Source organism: Equus quagga, chromosome 19, assembly GCF_021613505.1.
Source record: "Equus quagga isolate Etosha38 chromosome 19, UCLA_HA_Equagga_1.0, whole genome shotgun sequence".
Classification (NCBI taxonomy): Eukaryota; Metazoa; Chordata; class Mammalia; order Perissodactyla; family Equidae; genus Equus; species Equus quagga.
Genome location: NC_060285.1, coordinates 6619121 through 6636499, shown reverse-complemented (window position 1 = coordinate 6636499; position 17379 = coordinate 6619121). Strand labels below are relative to the sequence as shown.

Below are 17379 nucleotides of genomic sequence, written 5' to 3'. Positions count from 1 at the left end.
CCCACAGGCCTGTCTGGCCACATCACCTCTCTGTAACACCGTTCTGTGCTCCCCCAGCCCTCTGGCCTGCAGCTGCATTGTCACCCTCCTATCCGTGCTGCCCCAGCTTCAGCCCACTGGGCTCTGCTGGATGCACCCTCCTAAACCGTGGTCCACTGCAAGTTCTCTAAACCCAACAGCTGGGCTGAAGCCCATACTTCCTGGTAGGTCTCTCTGACCCTACTGCTCACATTAGCAGGAACCTCCTCCCCATCGGTAGTCCTACGTCACAGAACCCACCCTCAGAGCCTGGGGAGGGCGTGCCCACGCTGACAGGTCTCTAAGGGAGCAGAGCACGTCCCCAGTTCCCAGTACCCTGTCCTCGCCCCTACCCTCACTTCTGGAGGCTAAGAAAGTGGCATTCAGAAGCATGCCCTTTGTGAGCTGTGCCCATGGAGGTGAAGTCTCCCATGGCATTTACACTTTATGAGACATGCCTACAGACTGGCTGAAATCAGACTCAAATTTCACCCAAGGCCAGAGAGAGGGGAAAGCTACAGGCCTCAGGCTCCAAAGGAAATCAAGGGACTTACAGGTGAGTGTTCTGGGCCCTCTCAGGGCAGGTGCTAGACTACTCTCTCCAGCCAGGCTTGGTCCCCAAAAGTGTGAGGGCCCAGGCATCAGGAACCCTGGTTCTGCCCAAAGCATAGGGTGGCTGTGGGTGGGTCATAGCCTCTCTAAGCCTCAGTTTCTCAATCTGGGGCCAGCCAATGTCCTGGCCCTCTACTTTTCTCTAATAAGGTCTGCCTGGCCCCCTGCCTCCACCCATACTCTACCCCACAACACAGCTGAGTCAGCATGACCCACCTCCTTCTACCAGCCTGCTATGTGTGTGTGTGTGACTGACTGAGGGCAGGAGCTCAGGGCCTTAGCCAGGGGCCCCAGCAGACCAGAGACCAGTCACAGTTGGGACCAGTTCAGAGATAGGGTAAAACCTAACCACGCTGGTTCTTCCTGAACGAGAGCCCAGTGCCTGGAGCTCAGCCCTGTGGGCAGGGAGGCCTGTGTCTGCCCAGGCCCCAAGGTCCATCTACCCTCTCCCTCTGGCCGGGCCTCCTGCTGAGCGCCTGGCCTGGACAACTGCCCCGTGTCACACCTCCCTCGCCTCAGATCTATCTGAGCCCCTTCCCACTGCCAGGTTCATTTGGGCTCCAGGGCCTGCCCGTTCTCTTCCAGCTGGACACCTGGATACCTGCCTGCATGAAGAGTGAGCAGTGAGGCCCACCCATCCCTAGGCATCTCCTCCAGGAAGCTCTGATTCATGCTGAGCCAACCAGCCTTCCCTGTTCTCTTGCTCTGGGCAAGGCCCTGAGCTGTGCCCCAAGAGGCCATCAGAGGTGGCAAAGACTTGGTCTCTGCTCCCAGTCAGGGGGTCCCAGGCTTGTGACAAAATGGAGTGCTGGTGGAACAGGGAAGAGCAGTGGGCTGGGGGTGTCAAGGAAGGTCCAGCTAGGTCTGGATGAGTCTTTGCCAGGTAGAACTGTCCAAGATGGCACCTGGGTAAAGAGTGGTGGGTGGCATGACCCACTGAGGCAGGAAGCCTGGGACAGGCAGAGGGTGGCTTCCAGGAGGTGACTGAACGTGTGAGTCTGGAATTAGGGGTCGGGGAAGGTGGCCTGGGACACAGGTTGGTGAAATCAGGGGAGATCCAGGGCCCCTGGAGATGGTGGCTGCAGAAAAGAGGCGGCAGGTGGGCAGCCCCTGGGTGGCCAGAGAAACTGGGGGCTGGGGGAGAAGGAGTGTGTGTGGTGAGAGGAGACGTGACATTGGCTGGGCCTCTCAGCATGGCTGTGCGGTTAAATGAGGCTGGGGCAGCATGGGGCTCAGTCTGCGCCACCAAACGTCAGCGATTACTATAATCGCCCCATTCTCCCTGTTGTTCCTGGTCTTCCAGGTCCCAGCCCCTCTTTCTCCCTTCCAAGAACTCCAATGGCTCCCCTTACTGAGCCCTGTCCTGTGTGCCAGGCCCCAGGCACATACATCACAGCACGTCCTCCTTTCCCTCACGTCCACCTCCTCTGAGCCTGGCCAGGAGAATGGAGCATGCCCATTCCCCGAAGGGAAACCTGGGCTCAGAGGAGGAGAGGTCAGGGAGATGGGCAGGTGCCAGCTGTGGGAGTGCAGGGACAGAACTTCCTAGCTATCCTTCTGTGCCTCAGTTTCCTCTCTGTAAAATGGGAATTTCAGTGCCACTCTCAGGGTGGCTGTGATGTGAGTGAAGGCGGGGAGCAGTGCAAGGCCCAGAGGGGCTAAGGGTTAACCCTTGCTGTGCTCACTGGGCCTGGAGCTCTGCTCTGTTGAACTCAGGGGCCCCTGGAACGGGCTGGCTGCAAGTCTGCTGTCCAGCACCTTCAGGAGGGAAGAGTCCACCTGGAATGGCTGCTGAGCTACATATCCGAGCCCTGTGCCGACCTCAGGCCTGCCCTGCTCCTGCCTCAGGGCCCTGGACTGGGGCTTCGCAGGTCTCTGCCTGTGGCCCGGACTTGGCTCATGATTGCATGGCCTGGGGTGCGCCTCTGCTCTTCTCAGGGCCTCACTTCTTCCTCTGTAAGTGGAGAGAGCTGCCTGATAGGGCGGTGGGAGGACTCACTGCACAGGGCTGACTGGAAAGCACCTTGCAAACTGTAAAGTGGTGTCACTATTGGTGAGGAGCAACAGGCTGCCAGAGGAAGTGGCCTCAGTGCACTGAGACCCTGAGGAAGCAGGGGATGATCACGGCTGGGGGGACTTAAGGGGACGGCAGAGGCTGGAAGCCCCCCTGAAGGAGGCAGGGCAGGAGTGGGGCTTCCTGTGCCGTCCGGTCCAGGGTCCAGCACATCCCACACTTCTAGCCTCTGCCCTGTGCTATGACACTGGTGGCCCTGGGGATAAGCCAGTGAAGAGGGCAGAGGTGGGCTCTGCCTCAGTAGGGTTCACAGCAACCGGATGACCCGGGAGGTTCCTCATAGCCCAGGTTTGAATCATCTGTGTTCAGCAGACTAACTCCCTAAAATGTCCAGGTCTTAATCCCCTGTGACCCTATGTGGCAAAAGGAACTTCGCAGATGTGACAAATTAAGGATTGTGAGATGAGAGAGCATCCTGGATTATCTGGGTGGGCCCAGTGTGGTCAGAAGTGTCCTTAAAAGTGGAAGAAGGGGGTCAGAGAAAGAGACGTGGTGACAGAAGCAGGGTCAGAGAGACATATGCTGTTGGCTTTGAAGATGGATGAAGGGCCACGAGCCGAGGAATGTGGGCGCCTCTAGAAGCTGGAAAAGGCAAGGAAATGGATTCACCCCTAGAGCCTCTGAAAAAAATGCAACCTTTGCCGACACCTTGATTTTAGCCCAGTGAATCCCAAGTCAAATTTCTGACCTACAGAATATAATACATTTGTGTTGTTTTAAGGCACCAATACTGTGGTGACTTGTTAACAGCAGCAGCAGGAAACGAAGATGGCATCTACCCTAAGCATACCTGTGGGAGAGGAACTGACTTCAGACCTGGGGTGGGCCAGGTGCCTCGCAGCGTCTCTCCAGTTGCGCTGCGAGTGGGGGCCCGGGGGGCCTGTGGTAAACTCAGCCTAGTACTCAGATGTTTCACACAAGTATGTCAGCCAGATAATGAAACTGATCACTCCAACCCTTAAATCCAAACATTTTAACTGATTTTAATGGGGATCTAAAATTGATGACATATTTTGAGGCTTCTTTAAAGGAAACATAACTGCCTGTTCTCACCTTGTGCTCAGGGACTTGCAGTGATTAGAAACAGCAATGACTGGCTGCAACTGAGACCCCAAGGGTGGGGCAGGGCCACTTGGCCCCGAATAGCCCCAGGCTGAGGCGCTCCAGAGCACCCAGCCCCCCAGCTCTCTGGAGGGTGTTATTCCACCCACACTCTAGACTGACAACAACCGTGTCTACCGCCTGCAGCGCTCCGCTCCTGACCCCTGCGGCCCTGTCCCCTTCTGTGGAGCCAGAATCCCGACTGCAGCCTCCTGAGCCACTGCAGGCCTTGAGCGCCTGAGTGACCACTTTACCCCTCGGAGCCCCATGTCCTCCCTGTGCTTTACAGAGACAGCCTTCTCTACCTCCCCATGCCAACCGGGCTGGAGCCTCCCAGGGCCCCAGGAAAGCAGCCAGTGCCATAATTAGTGGGGGCGACACTGCAGGATTTCAGTTAGTGCTTGTGCTCGTGGTTCCAAACTCGGGAACCAAACACCAGCTCTTGGGTAAACAAGGAGCAGGCAGGTTCTAAGAGAGGAGCAGAGAGGCTCAAATGAGGAAAAGGGCCCAGGTTTCAGTTCATACATCTTGGTTCCTGGCTCGCGGCCGTGTTAAGAGGTGAGGCTGCTGGCAGATGTCTAAGGAACCTGTGCCCTTTGTGGTCTGGGCACAAACTATTTCTGAAATAATTCTGAGTCAAATGGCCTATAATAGCACAAGGCACCTAACTATTCCTCCACTTGGGGGAAGGTAAACTGGAGCACGAAGCCACTTACCCTCCCTGAGAAAGAGAAGGGGTCTCACCCCGAGCCTAGGGCCAGCCTATTGCCGACGTGTGGTCATCATGGAGAGTGGTAATGGGCACGGCTCATGGAACTCCACGGGGCTGGAAGGGCTGCCCTGCAGCCACTCACCTCTGGAGAGGAGAGGGGGCGCTCTCTCAGGCCTTTCCTGCCCACCCTGACAAGCCCCATCAACACAGGGGATAACTGGCGTCCCACGGCTGACAGACATGGGCCAGGCCATCTCAGCCACCAGGGGACTGTAGCACGTGTCCCCTGCTCTGGCGGAACCCTGCCCGTGACTACACGGCACTGCTCTCATCAGATCATTCCGGGCATGCCGGTACCCCAGACGTCTCTCACAACAGTCGTTGGTCCTGGTTCTCTCAGGAGGAGCTGGCCAGCGCAGGAGTCAAGTGCACAGACTCTGGAGCCGGGCGGCCCAGGGTCTGACCTTGCTGGGAAACTCCAGCATCTCACCTTCCTCTTCTGCTACTGGGCCAAAGAACGAGGCCCTCCCCCCTCTGCCTGATCTGCCCCCGTCCCCTCCCAGGACCTAAAACAGGGCTCAAGCGGCCCATCGGTCCCAGGATCCAGTGGGATAAACTGCCTGTGCTCCCTCTCACAGGCCAATGACACTGACCCAACTCTGATTCCCTTCACCATCCAGGCTGCTCTCTCCATGCAGGGGCTGGGCTCTGAGCGCAACGCCCCAGGTGTGATCTGACCGGCACAGCACAGGATGGATATCGTCATCTCCCTTGTTCTCCATTCCCTGCCTATATTAATACAGCCTGGGAGCAGCCAGGCCTCACTGGGGCTACTAGTTAGGGCTTGAAGGCCTAAGTCTGTATCACACGGGCTGCTCTCAGAGGAGACAGGTACTAAGAATTATGAGCTCCTGAGGGAGGGCTCACCTGTGCTCTAGATAGTGCCTTTTACAGAAGCCTCTGAGGATGGTTACCAAGTTCTGGGTGTGGAGCCTTGGCTATTGGCTCTTGTCCCCTGTTCTAAGTGTTGTAGGGAGACCAGAGGAGGAGAGTCTCTTCTGTCTGTAGGCCAGGACAGGCTCTAAGGGGGTGTGGTGGGGATTTCTATAATCAGAAAGGTGGGAATGCAGGGGGCCACGCCTGGGCTCCTTTGAGGTCCATATGAGGACCACGAAGCTAGGTGACCTCTCTGGGATGTTCAGGCTCTGACTTCCATGGTCTTGTGACCCCGACAGTTAAGACGGTACACACAGCCACGACCTCTGGGCTAAGCTCAGCTATACAGGGTATTGTATAACCTTGGGCAAGCCAGGGCACCCCAATGAACCTCAGTTTCCTCCTCTGAGACAGGGGAAAGGCACTGCCTGGCCCCTCACTTCCCAAACCTGGTGCGAGCTTATTAGAATGCCACAAAGAAGGCTGTGACAATCCCAGGCAACCCTACTCCAGAGGTACTCCAGAGGCCTGGGCAGTTGCCGCCAGCCTTGGCCAGCAACCCCAGAACTGTGGGCCGACTGAGGGAGAGAAGAATGAATGAGTGAGGGAGCAGACCTACTTTTCTGTTCTGCAGCCTGAGTGCAGGTGCAGAGCAGACATTTTCTCCTCCTCCTTCCTTTTTCTGCACACTGCCCAGGCTCAGCCATGCCAGCAGGCCTCCTGAGGCACCCTGAGTGGCACCAGGTGTTTCTGGGCGTACCTTCCTAGAGTCTAGATCCAGCCCAGGGACAGTGCTCAGAGCATAGCCAACCTCACACAGACCCACCCAAAGCAAGCGGGTGCCCAAGGAGGGACCATGGAAAAGTGGGCCAAGGCTGTAGCCCAGCAAGCTCAGGCCAGGGTCATTCATGGAGTTGGGGAGCCTTGGGGCCACAAGGGGCTGAGTGAGTCCTGCTTTCACCTGGGCCCGTGAGATGACCTTAACTAGTCTTCCCCACTCTGGGTAGCAGACTTCCCAACTATAAAGTGAGCAGGAAGGATTGGACATCCCTGAGACCCCCAAGCCCCAACCTAGAAGTGGCTTTTTTTCCCTGGATGTGGCTTTTCTCCTAGGTGTGGAGACGGACAAGGCACGTTCCACCTGAATTCCTGTTCTACACTGAGGCCCTCCTTTGCTTCTGTGTCTCAGTGCTGCTGGGCTGATCCTGCGATCCTAACTGCCAGTGTGGGTGTTCCCGCAAGCAGAGGAGGTTCACAGCCACATGCAGAGGCCACCTGACATGGCTCTGGGTTCTCTGCTACAAATACACAAAGAAATACATGTGTTTGATGAAGGGCAAAAACTTTAAAAAGGAAAAAGTGAGTTCACATCCGGAGTGCAGCCCCCCACACTCACACATGGCATGTGTGACCGCACACACAGGGACATACAGACACACACTACATGCCAGCACACACACTCACAGCCCGATACACCAGCACATACAAACTCAGATGTCCCACAACCAGGACACACCACACACACACACACACAGACACACACACAGACACACACACGAACAAAGGTGCAAGAACAACAAAGGAAGTGGAAGAAAAGTGTTACCCATGAGTAGCCGCCGTTTCACCCGCTTGTCCACATCAGCTACTGACGTGGCATTGAACTGAGAGCGCTCAATTGCAGCCTCATCCTTCTCTAAAACACAAGTAAGGGACAAACACGGAGCCGGTGGTTAATGAGAGCCCACTTCCCGCCGCCCAAGACAGTCAGCCTCTCGGCGTGGCGCACACAAAGCCAACACAGCATGCTGGGCCAGCGTGGTGTCCTCGCCAAGGGGCTAATCCCAGGAACCTCCAAGGTGGGCGTGTTCAGGGCAGAGCAAAGAGGCAGCAGGGTGGGAGGGGGATGCAGAAAAGGGGATGACCACAAAAAGACACAGATGGGACACAGGGCCCATCTGCAAGCAAATAGAGGAGGCGGCTGAGGTCAGAGTGGACCATCTGCAGAGGGCCACAGAAGCAGACAGCCCCACCTTGGTGCTCAGGAAGACATAAGCCATTACAGACACCCCCGGCTCAAGCTGGAGAGGCAGGCACAGGACAAGGCACAGGACAAGGGGACAGGGCTGCGAGGTCCGGTGATGGATGCGCCTGGACGGCAAATGCCCTGTCTCAAGGGCGTGACAGTGTGTCAAACACTCATGCAAATTAAGAACAAACATATGAAGGAACAAAAGCACACACACAACAGTGGAACCCATCAGACAGACACAGAAAAACCAGGGATCGATTTGGGCAGCGCTGGTTGCCTGCTTGTCTATAGAGGACCAGAGCTAGACATTCAAGTGCTCAACGAGGGGTTGCAAAGAGGGGTCAGTCTGTTGAGGAGCGTGCAGAGGGAGACGGCCAGGCAGGCTGGGGAACGTTCTGACCGCTCGGCACGAAGCCACGCCAAGAAGCTTCTTGAGGAGGAGTGCGTGAGGTTAGCTGGTTGTGTATCTTGCTCCGTGGGAGGTGTGTGGAACCTCAGGAGGAGTGAGCAAAGTCAGATGAAGGGTCTCCTGGCCAGCAGGGAGCAACAGCTCAGGAGCTGGTCTGGTCTGGGAAAGGATTCTCAGGGGGGTGGGAGGGAAGTTACATTAGAAAGTAGAGCCAAGCAGGGACCTTCACATGCAGCAGACACTAAAAGATAAAAAACAAGGAAGGATGAGTCAGGTGGACAAAGACAAGATGTGTTAGACGAGGCTGGGGGGGTGGTCTGGCCCAGCAGCTGTTTGCGCTGGCCCATGGCCGGCAGAGGTGGCCCCACTGCAGAGGCAAACACTGAGGGGGACCCCAGCAGACAAGACAGGAAGGGGCTGGTGGGCCTGGGAGAGCCCCCATCAGGACAGCGGAGACAGGCAGAGAGGCGGGACAGGAGGTTCTAGATGGGATCAGGCTGCAATAGAGACACTGGTCTGAGATCGGGTTTTGCTTTGAATTTTTTTTTCGGTTGTTTGGTTTGGTTTGGCTTTTGGCTCTGAAAATAATTAATGAACGTCAGTTATCAGACAAGACAGGCAATCAGGGACCATCACCAGAAAAGCAGGAGGAATGAGATAAAATGAAACCAAAAACGGCTGTCTGAGAGGAGAGACCACACAGAGGAAGGGAGAACCAGGCAGGCAGCAGCTGGGATGACAGCCCTGGACCAGGAGGGGACCGCTGGGGCCCCGCCCGGCGCCTCTGCCTGCCTCCCAGGACACGAGGGAGCAGAGTCACAGGGGACAGGACGCAGCAGCAAACTCTGGGCCTCATGGCTTTGCTCGCTTGCCAACCCCTTTTCTGTTACTTGAAAATCCCTCAAGAAATATCTTCTGAGTTGATAATAAGAAATGGGGCCTTTTGTTTTCTTTTTAATAAATATGATAACTGACCTGTGGATTTCTAAAGTTTTCCAGCGTTAAAGAGAAAGAAGAGGATGAACTCTGGGCACCAACTTTGAAATCCCTCTTTTTCTCAGTTAAAAAATTTGCCTGTATTTTTGAGTGGGCAAAAAACCTACTCGTGAGTATAGCATGAGATAATCACAAATATTCAAGCTTCCCCTTGGAAATAAGGACCAGGAGGAAGGAGGTATCGAGACTCCATGTAACAGGTGAGGTGACGGGAGAGGGCATCGCTGAGCAGAATGAACTCCAGGAGGGAGAGGAAGTCTGGTGAGAACCCCGTTAGCTCAGGAATGGAAAGCAGTTAACAACCCAGAGCCCCCCAGGACCCACACCAGCCCACGTCCCCTGGTGTTCTAGACAACGAAGACCGAAGGCAGTTTTCTGAGGAAAGCTCCTGGTTTTCCAGATTGCTGCGGGCAGCGCATGTCAGGAATGGGGCCGTTAGGCAGGTTAAATGCATCTGACTGTGTTTCCGTATTAGGGGAGGAAACACCTGTGCTTCAGGAACAGAAGCAGCCCTCCTTAGGCACACACACCTTCCTCCCCGCCATGGACCACGTGCCTGCAACCACCCCCGACGCCAAGGACCAAGACCCACAGCAAACCTGTAGTGACACAAAGCAGAGGCCCTTGGTCCTGGTGGCTGAGCGACCCTGACTAAGTCTCCACAGAAAGCTTCCCTTGGGAATGCCTGCCAGCCCCTTTAGTACTGCAAGGCGTTCCTATTCTGTTTCCCTTAAGCTTCCTTCTTGGAAACGGGGACACGGTGGGGTGCTGGCTGATGTGAAGGCCACATGGTACACCCCACGGTGGGCTGGGTGGCACAAGAGCGCTCGTGCATGGCAAGGGCGCCAACTTACCAATGCATGTCCGGCCATCTGAGTGGAGGGCGTACTTCTGGTGGCAGCCACACATGGGGCCTGTGTCCGTGTCCTCACAGCTGTGCTGGCAGCCTCCGTTTCCATAGTTACAGGTTACTAGTTAGGCCCAAAGTGTACATACGTGTGTATAAACAGAACGATAACAAAAACAATTAGCTTATTGGTGTTGGTTGTGTCTTGTAAGGGATGGGGGAGGGAAGTGAGGGCACAAGATAGTCAGTGACTAGACACACATCTCCCGAGACTTCAGCCCCTCGAGGTCTTGGGTGGAACTGCTCCCTCCCTAGAGGTGAACTGGGGTGGGAAAGAGAATGGACTTTGAGTCATCTGGGCTTCAAGCAGACAGCTGATGACTCAGATGGCATTAGTTGAAGAAAGGGATAAGCTGGACAATTTTAACCTTCCTAGATTGCAAAAGACACTTTAAAATAGCCTGTCTCGGTGCGGCAAATGTCTGTTAATACCCAGTATAGTTAGTAAGGTAAGGGGAGGGCGGGGGCCCGTGGTGAGAGGGGACCCTCGTTTCCTCAGTTCTTGCAGAGCTTTCTTTCCTCTGCTGACGTCCTGTGGTGTGAGGAAGGACATCCCCACGGATGTCCATTCTCTCCAAGTCCCAGCTGCCATCTCAAACTCTATCCCCTCAAAGCCCTAATCCTCCCTAGGCCATGTCCAAACAGACAGAACTTATGCAAATTCATGTCATCTGAGGAGCAGTTTTGAAAATGACCTTTTATTTCAGCATGTTACACAGTTTGTGATGCCTATGGCCTGGAGGAGCTGGTGCCGGTCAGCCCAGAATCTTAAGATGTTTCGCAGCATCAGCAACCTGGGTCGGCCGAAATAGGGCTGAACAAAAAGGAGCCAGTCTGAAGTAGGAAAAATGATAAGTTCAAGTTTATTTAAAAGGAAAGACACTGTCATCACTTTCCAGGCAAGGGCTATCCCTAAGGGAGATGCCCGATCTCTGCAGGAGGGGTTATCGCAGGCCCTGCTCTACTCCATAAGACAACCGAGAGCCTGTCATCTGTATGCAAATGGCGCATCAGGGCCTCGCGGACAGGGCGTCCTCTTGGATAACAGCCTTTGTCCAGAATTCTATCTACTCTCTTGATTTCCTGGCAAAACTTTAATAACAATCCAATATGCAAAAATAAATCTCAGAGCAACCACAGTCAGAGGGGCTGAGAATTCCAAATTGGCAGAGTCTGAATTAATGACGCTCTAGCAGGTTGACCCATGAGCAGGGCTTGTACCAGAGGGAAGTCATTTGGTGGCAACTCCCTGGTGAATGATTCCAAGCATTTCAGAACTGAGTTCCGCAGCTGCATTTCCCAGGAACGTCTCCTTTCACCCAGAGAGCAGCAGGGAGCCTCCAGGGGCACTGTGCGGAGTGACGGTGGCCCTGTCAGCCTGGATACATGCCGTCTCCCTGCCAGCTGAGGAGCAAGGACATAAAGAGAATGGTTCCTGCTCAGTGTCCCAGATGCCGTCCTCGGCAGACAGAGGCTCTAACGGGCTGCCTCTTTCACAGGGAGCTAACGACTGTCCGAAGGAGGGCCTGAACATCCAGGGTGAAATTTCAAGGACCTGCAGAACTCCTTCAAGAAACACAAATGGGGCTTTGAGCACAAAGCCTTCGGCCCCTTCTCCACAGAAGCATCTCTTTTCTTAGCATTCCTGGGAGCCTGGCAGATGGGAGTTCACACTCATCTCTGAAATGGGAAGGGCCCCAGGGAAGCCAAGGGTTCCAGGGGCTGCCGCTTAGCATGGATCTCAGGTGAGGGGAGAGACCCAGGCAGACCCCTGCCTTGGGCTGGCTGCCACGTGCCTTTCCAGACTGAGAAAAGCCCCATTTCAGAGTGGGCAGGGGTGGAGCCGGTGAGGAGGTAGTGAGAATGTTCCAGACAGTTCTTCCAAAGCTCTGGGTTCCAGGAGATGGGCTGTGCCTGCAAGCGACTCTGAGGACACACCTGTCTGACGCAACTCAAGGGAGGGCCATGCTCAGGGTCCCTCACTCCCTCCACATAGGTGTTTGTGCTCTCATGGCCCCCCGAGGGCAGAGCATGCCAGCACCTGGAAAGCCTGCAGCTTGTAGGCTCTGTGGAAACAGAAATAAACATCTGAGCCCCAAGCTCTGGGAGGACCAAGAGAAGGATGGAGAAACCTCCTCTGGCCCTGGACTAGCCCTGGGCTCTGGAGGGATGAGAGACTTTAGGGCAGAGTCCCTGTGGTCCCGCTGGTCCAGGGCGGCTGGCAGGGCCAGGCCTCAGCTCCCAGCCCAAGTCCAGATGCAGAACTTCCTGTACCTCCAGCGCCCGTAAAGGTTAGAATGAAAGTCTCAGGGCTAATGTTCTACTAAGCCCAGCACACTGACCACACAGAAGGAACCGGAGCTGACTGGCCGGACAGTTATCTGTGCAAGCCCTTCACAGGAGCACTGCGGGGCCAAGATTGGCAGCAGACTCTCCGCACGCCTTGGCAGTACCCAGCGCCTAGCGAGGAGGGTGGGGCTGCTGTTTCTCACTCCAGCAAACGTCCAGGCTTAGCTCTTCTTTGTCCGGGTGTCTTACCACTCACGGAGCGCCGCCTGTTGCTGACCTCTCAGACCGTGTCGGCCCCTCAGGAGATGCTCTCTGAACAAACTGTCCCCTTGTAGCACTTGTCCCAGACAGAATTAAAGAAGCAGGTGGCGAGTCAGTCAGTCCAGCCACATTCCACGGCACGGCTTGAAGCCCTCTTCCCAGCACCCAGCTCAGGGCTTGGCCAAAGCAGGTATCAGCTAGTCTGACTAAAGGGAAGCATCTTTCTTCTGGCCGAGCCTGTCAATGAGCCTGCCCACTTCACATATGCTTGTCCTTGGCCTTTGTCCTGAGGAAGCTTCCCAACAGGGAGGACTGGGAAAGCTGGAATTAATCATTTTCTGTTCTGAAAGTTGCCAGGTGGCAGAAGGTTTCTCTGGAGCTAAAGGAATCCTCCTGGTATAGAGGAGAGGAGGCCTGGCTGGAGTCCTGGGGCTGGGGCTGGGCATTTCTTGGTCAGGACTGTCCCTGTTTGGTCCTGCCCTTGGTGACAGCATACATGTTTCTCTTTGCTATCCCAGAGGAAAGACCAGGAGCAAAGATGAAGGCTGCCTTACATCCTGGACCATACCCGGGCAGAAGGAAGTGTCTTCACTGTGGGGAAGGGACAAATCCTGAGTGGGGCTGCAGCAGGAGCTCCTGGGAGACAGGGACTGCGTCTGATGCACGTGAGTCCTCAAGGCCTTGGAGACAGTTTGAGGAGTCATGAGTTGGGAAAGGTGTGGCGAGTTACCCAAAGAAGAGCTGATGACAACTGAATCACAATGACTAAGGAAGGTGGACCAACAAGGGCCAGCTGTCTCCAGCGAATGAAGGATGGAAAGAAAGGCCATTTTCTTTATGAGAGCTGGTCAGCCTCAGTCTTCCGTTTCAATAGCTGGGTTGGGACCACTTTCTCTATTGAGAGTTGAACTGGACTCCTCCAAACCATTTCCTGCATCAGAAAGTGGGCCTGGCATGAAGCACTTTCTCTGATAGAGATGGGCAGTACTCACAGCAGCCTCCCTCAGCTCTTTGCAGACACAGGGCAAACATTACATCAATCTGCGTATCCTGGCTGCACTGGCCAGAGGCCACATCCCTCATCTCCCTACACAGCTGTTGGGAGGCTGCGCTGGGTCTGAAGCTTCTGAGGACTAGCTGAGTGTGTTTGGCTCCTGTCCTACTTGGTTTGCTGACTCCCATTCCTCCTGGGGAGCTGGGTGACCATGCGAAGAGGTGCATTTCACTCGAGTCCCATAGGCTGACCTCCAAGCAGGTCCTGAAGTGGTATCTTTGGCCAGAGGCCTCACTGAACATAGATCTTCCAGGATATCACCATTTACAGTGAGCCCTGCAGGGGTAGACTGACAGTTCTGACCTTTGATCCTGGAAATAAAGTCAGCACAGCCCAGACCGGGACACCACAGAACCAAGCTCCTTTTCTTCTTTATACCATCCTGTTACCAAGGGCTGCCCTGGACCATCAAAAAACCCATAGTCCCTGCATTCCCACTAGAGAGCTTAAGCTCAGGGCCAATGAGTCTCTGGGGTTGGGGGAAGGAAGGGGTTCCAATAAGCACTGGCGGGGCTATCACATGGGACCCTACATAAGATCCAGCCCAGCTCTGGGGCCGTGGTGGTTGGTGGTGTTATGCTGGGTGGGGAAAACCCCAAGCCTGGGGTTCACAGGCCCCATCCCTTGTGCCTCCCCAGCCTCCTTCAGGGGCCCTGCCCTTCTTTCCACCTCGAGAGGCTGAGCCCTCCCTGGCTGATGTCCAGTACACTGGACAGCCCCCCCCACAAAGCAATGGTAGGAGACGCGTGGGGATGTCTGACCCATTTGCCTCCATCTACCTACGTGTGCAGTCCTTCTGGTTTGGGGCAAGGTCAAAGCCGGGCCTGCAGTCGCAGGCCACCCCACCTTTGGGCGTCTCTCGGCAGATGTGGGCACAGCCATGGTCTTTGTTCATGCAGTTCATACCCTCTGGGAAGAGAGACAGACAAAAGAGAGGTTGGGGGCGAGGGAGAGAGAAAATTTCAGGATGAAAAGAGATAGCAAATGACAGGTCACAATCCAATGGTGTGTTCTTGGGCTGCTGTTAGCACAGATACCACACACATACATGGGTGTGCGCCTTGCCATCCAGATGGAGTTCCCCTATGGGAGAGCCCGAGGACATGGTGCCCAGGGCTAGAGCCAGGCCTTGCTCTGAGAGCTGCACTGTAAATGACCCCTGGGACTCACGGAGGAAACGCTCTTGTCCTGTCAGATTATGGGGCCTGGTCTATGGAAATGCTTTTAGGCCAAGGCTCCAGACAGTTTCCCACTAAAGCAGGTGTGGGTGGCACTGAAACAATTTTCAGTTTGCATAGGAATGCTGCGTGCCCCGTAAGGCAGGCAGAGACTTTTGTTGCTGGCTGGGCCCAGAGAGGAGTGCTGATGGGTCAGGGTGCTGAGTGGGTGGGCTGCAGCCCTGAGCTCACATGCCCTGGCCCACCTCCAGTTGTCATATCCGGAGGCACGGTCAGTCCCACCTAGCCATCTCTGTCAGAGCTGGAAGTCAGGGCAGCAGAGGCTCGTCCTTGCCAGCCCCAGGGCCACCCCCTAAACAGCACATGACCTCCCAGCCGCCAGAGGGGGTCTCAGGATGTATCTGCTCATGGTAGTGCTCCCCAGAACCCACACAACCCTTGTCCCTATGCGCAGAGCCTTGCATGACCTGGCATCAGCCTCCAGCTCCATCTGCATGCCCCTCAGTTCTCACAGAGCACATGCGTCACTGGGCTCCTAATCTTAGCTGGAGATTCCTGCTGGTTGGCAGATGCTACTTTTTAAAGCAAAAATGTTTGCAAACCTCAGGTACCTTCTTCTCTGAGGCCTCATCTGAAAAGGGCAGTCAGTGACTGACCTCTCTGCTGGTTGGGAGACTTCAGGAAGGGGAGATGGCCACAGGGTGCCAGGGCTGGGCCAGCCCACTGCCTGCCGCAGTGCCTCCAGCTGCAGCTGCAGCAAGGCTCTTCCATCGGGAGCCTTGCCCATGTTGGCCTTTCCCGGCAGGCCCTTCCAGCTTGTCCTCCCGCCGGGCTTGGAAGCCCTGTCCTTCTCAAGGCCAGTCGATGCCCTGTCTCCTCTCCTCCCAGAGTCTCCACTGTGGCTCCCAACCCCAGACAGCCACAAGACCCCCTGAACGTTCGGGGGTCCCTTGTCCCCTATGAAGGCCAGTACCCCTTTCAGAGACATCTGCCCAGGGGCCCATGGTGTGCTGAGAGACACCACGAGGACTTGAACCAGGGCCTTGGACTATAAACCCCCGGGTGCCTTGCTGAGTGCAGAGCTGAGCTGCCCATGTGTTTCAAGGGCAGGACTATGGACCATTTGCCTCGGGTCTCTGGAGGCCTGGCCTCCACACCCTGCCCAGTCAGTGAACGCCGAGAATTATGCTGAAACACGTCTGAGGGCACTGGTATGATCGGGGAGAACAAGGGTCCCCTGGGGTGGGCCACTTGGCCCCTGTCCTCAGTCAGCCACAGTTCCCAGGACATCACTCTCCCCCCAACGAAGACCTGACCTCTCCTCCCTGACTGCCTGGAGTGGTTTGGACCTCCTTCAGTTGACCCCAGTTGATGTTTATCTTCCTGGTGATTTGTGAGGAGTTTCCAGAATTTATGAGGTCAGGGGTCAAGTGAGAGGTTGTAGGCCACAAGTCTATCAAGAGGCTAACAGCAGATGAAAGGAAGAGCTGCGGGCTGCCCACATCAGCCCTGAGACCTGACTTCCGTGTCCCACCCGCGAAGGGCCGGCCTTGGACAGAGGGAAGGACTCACAGGCGGCCTCCTTCTCCAGGTGGCTCACTGGCCTCCTGTTCAAGGTGAGGACTAGCTCAATCTTGACCTTGTCCCCTTTAAGCAGGGGCAGGGGGCAACTGAGAATTGACGTTATTTATTTATTTATTTTTACAAGACTGGGTTCAGAACAGCAGAGCAGAAACTTTATTCACTGATCAAGGAATGTGGGAGAAGAGCTTGTGCTCTAAAATGCCTTCTCCGAATTGACATATTTTTAAAAACACAAACACCTGGCAGCTTCAATAAAGATACGAAAAAGTCTGAAGCCTGCACTTTGCTCAGCAGCCTTACCCCTGGTTCCACCTGACTTTACTAGTCTCATTACTCCTTCACCTTGATTTTCTTACTCATTCTAACCAAACTGCTAGACTGACGTGGAGTTATGACCGACTAACCGACAGCTGAATAAGCAAAGCGCTCACTGCCATGGCTCCTCACCGGAAGCTACAAGTTCGTCTGGAGAGGCCAGCGCTTCCCTCTCACTAAAATCCAAGACGCCATGTGTGCGCGTCCGCAGAGTCGGGTGGGAGAAAGAGAGGGCATGCTGAGAGATGTTTAACAAGTGGCGGGGGCGGGGGGGGGGGTTGGGGGGGGGACTGATTTGCAACATTTCCCAATTTCTGTGGGGTGAATACTCCAACCGCGTCTGATTTCAAGCTGCCAGGGAGACACCACTGAAGGTGGAGCTGGGAAGAATGTGCACAAGCCAGCCCCAGCACGTGGCTTTCTTAGAAAGGTCACCGTAAAGAGGCAGACGTGGGCATGAATCTGGCCTTCTTACTAGCTATACGTCTTGGAGAAAACGGCTTCACTTCTTGAGCCTCATCTGTAGAACGGGGATGACAATCTCTGCTTCTCAGAGAGGGAAGTGCCAGATACGGTAGGTATTCAATCACTGAGACCAAATCTTTCTATGTGGGCACTGACTTCTGAAGGCCGGTGCCTTCTCTTGCAGATATGGAGAAAGTGTGGCTCCTCATGGGGCCCTGGCTAGGCCAGACAGAGGCACGCGTTCAGGTCATGAAGACATATTCAGTCTCTCATCAGGTCTGAGAGACTCTTGCCTGGCGAGGACTTGGCCACTGAGTTGTGGCCACCAAGCAGCCTCTCTGACCTCATCAATGGTTACTGTCAATGGTGGGCTGAGTCCAGGGTCACCCCCCCACTCCTTGATCATTTGGTTTTGTTGCTCCCTGCTGCCCACAAATGC

At 55.3% G+C, this 17379-nt stretch overlaps 1 protein-coding gene across 3 annotated transcripts in view; it reads right to left on the bottom strand.

Moving 5' to 3' along the window:
• The window catches only part of SCUBE1 (signal peptide, CUB domain and EGF like domain containing 1), a 138960-nt gene that overhangs the window by 50694 nt on the left and 70887 nt on the right, over window positions 1–17379 (bottom strand). For 2 of the 3 annotated variants that reach the window (XM_046646855.1, XM_046646857.1), the window contains exons 5-7: window positions 14182–14307; window positions 9742–9858; window positions 7057–7146 (exon numbers count right to left, since the gene is read on the bottom strand). In XM_046646855.1, the coding sequence (XP_046502811.1) occupies window positions 7057–7146; window positions 9742–9858; window positions 14182–14307 (333 nt within the window). The remainder of the gene's footprint in view (window positions 1–7056; window positions 7147–9741; window positions 9859–14181; window positions 14308–17379) is intronic. The other variant, XM_046646856.1, reaches the window with a different exon arrangement.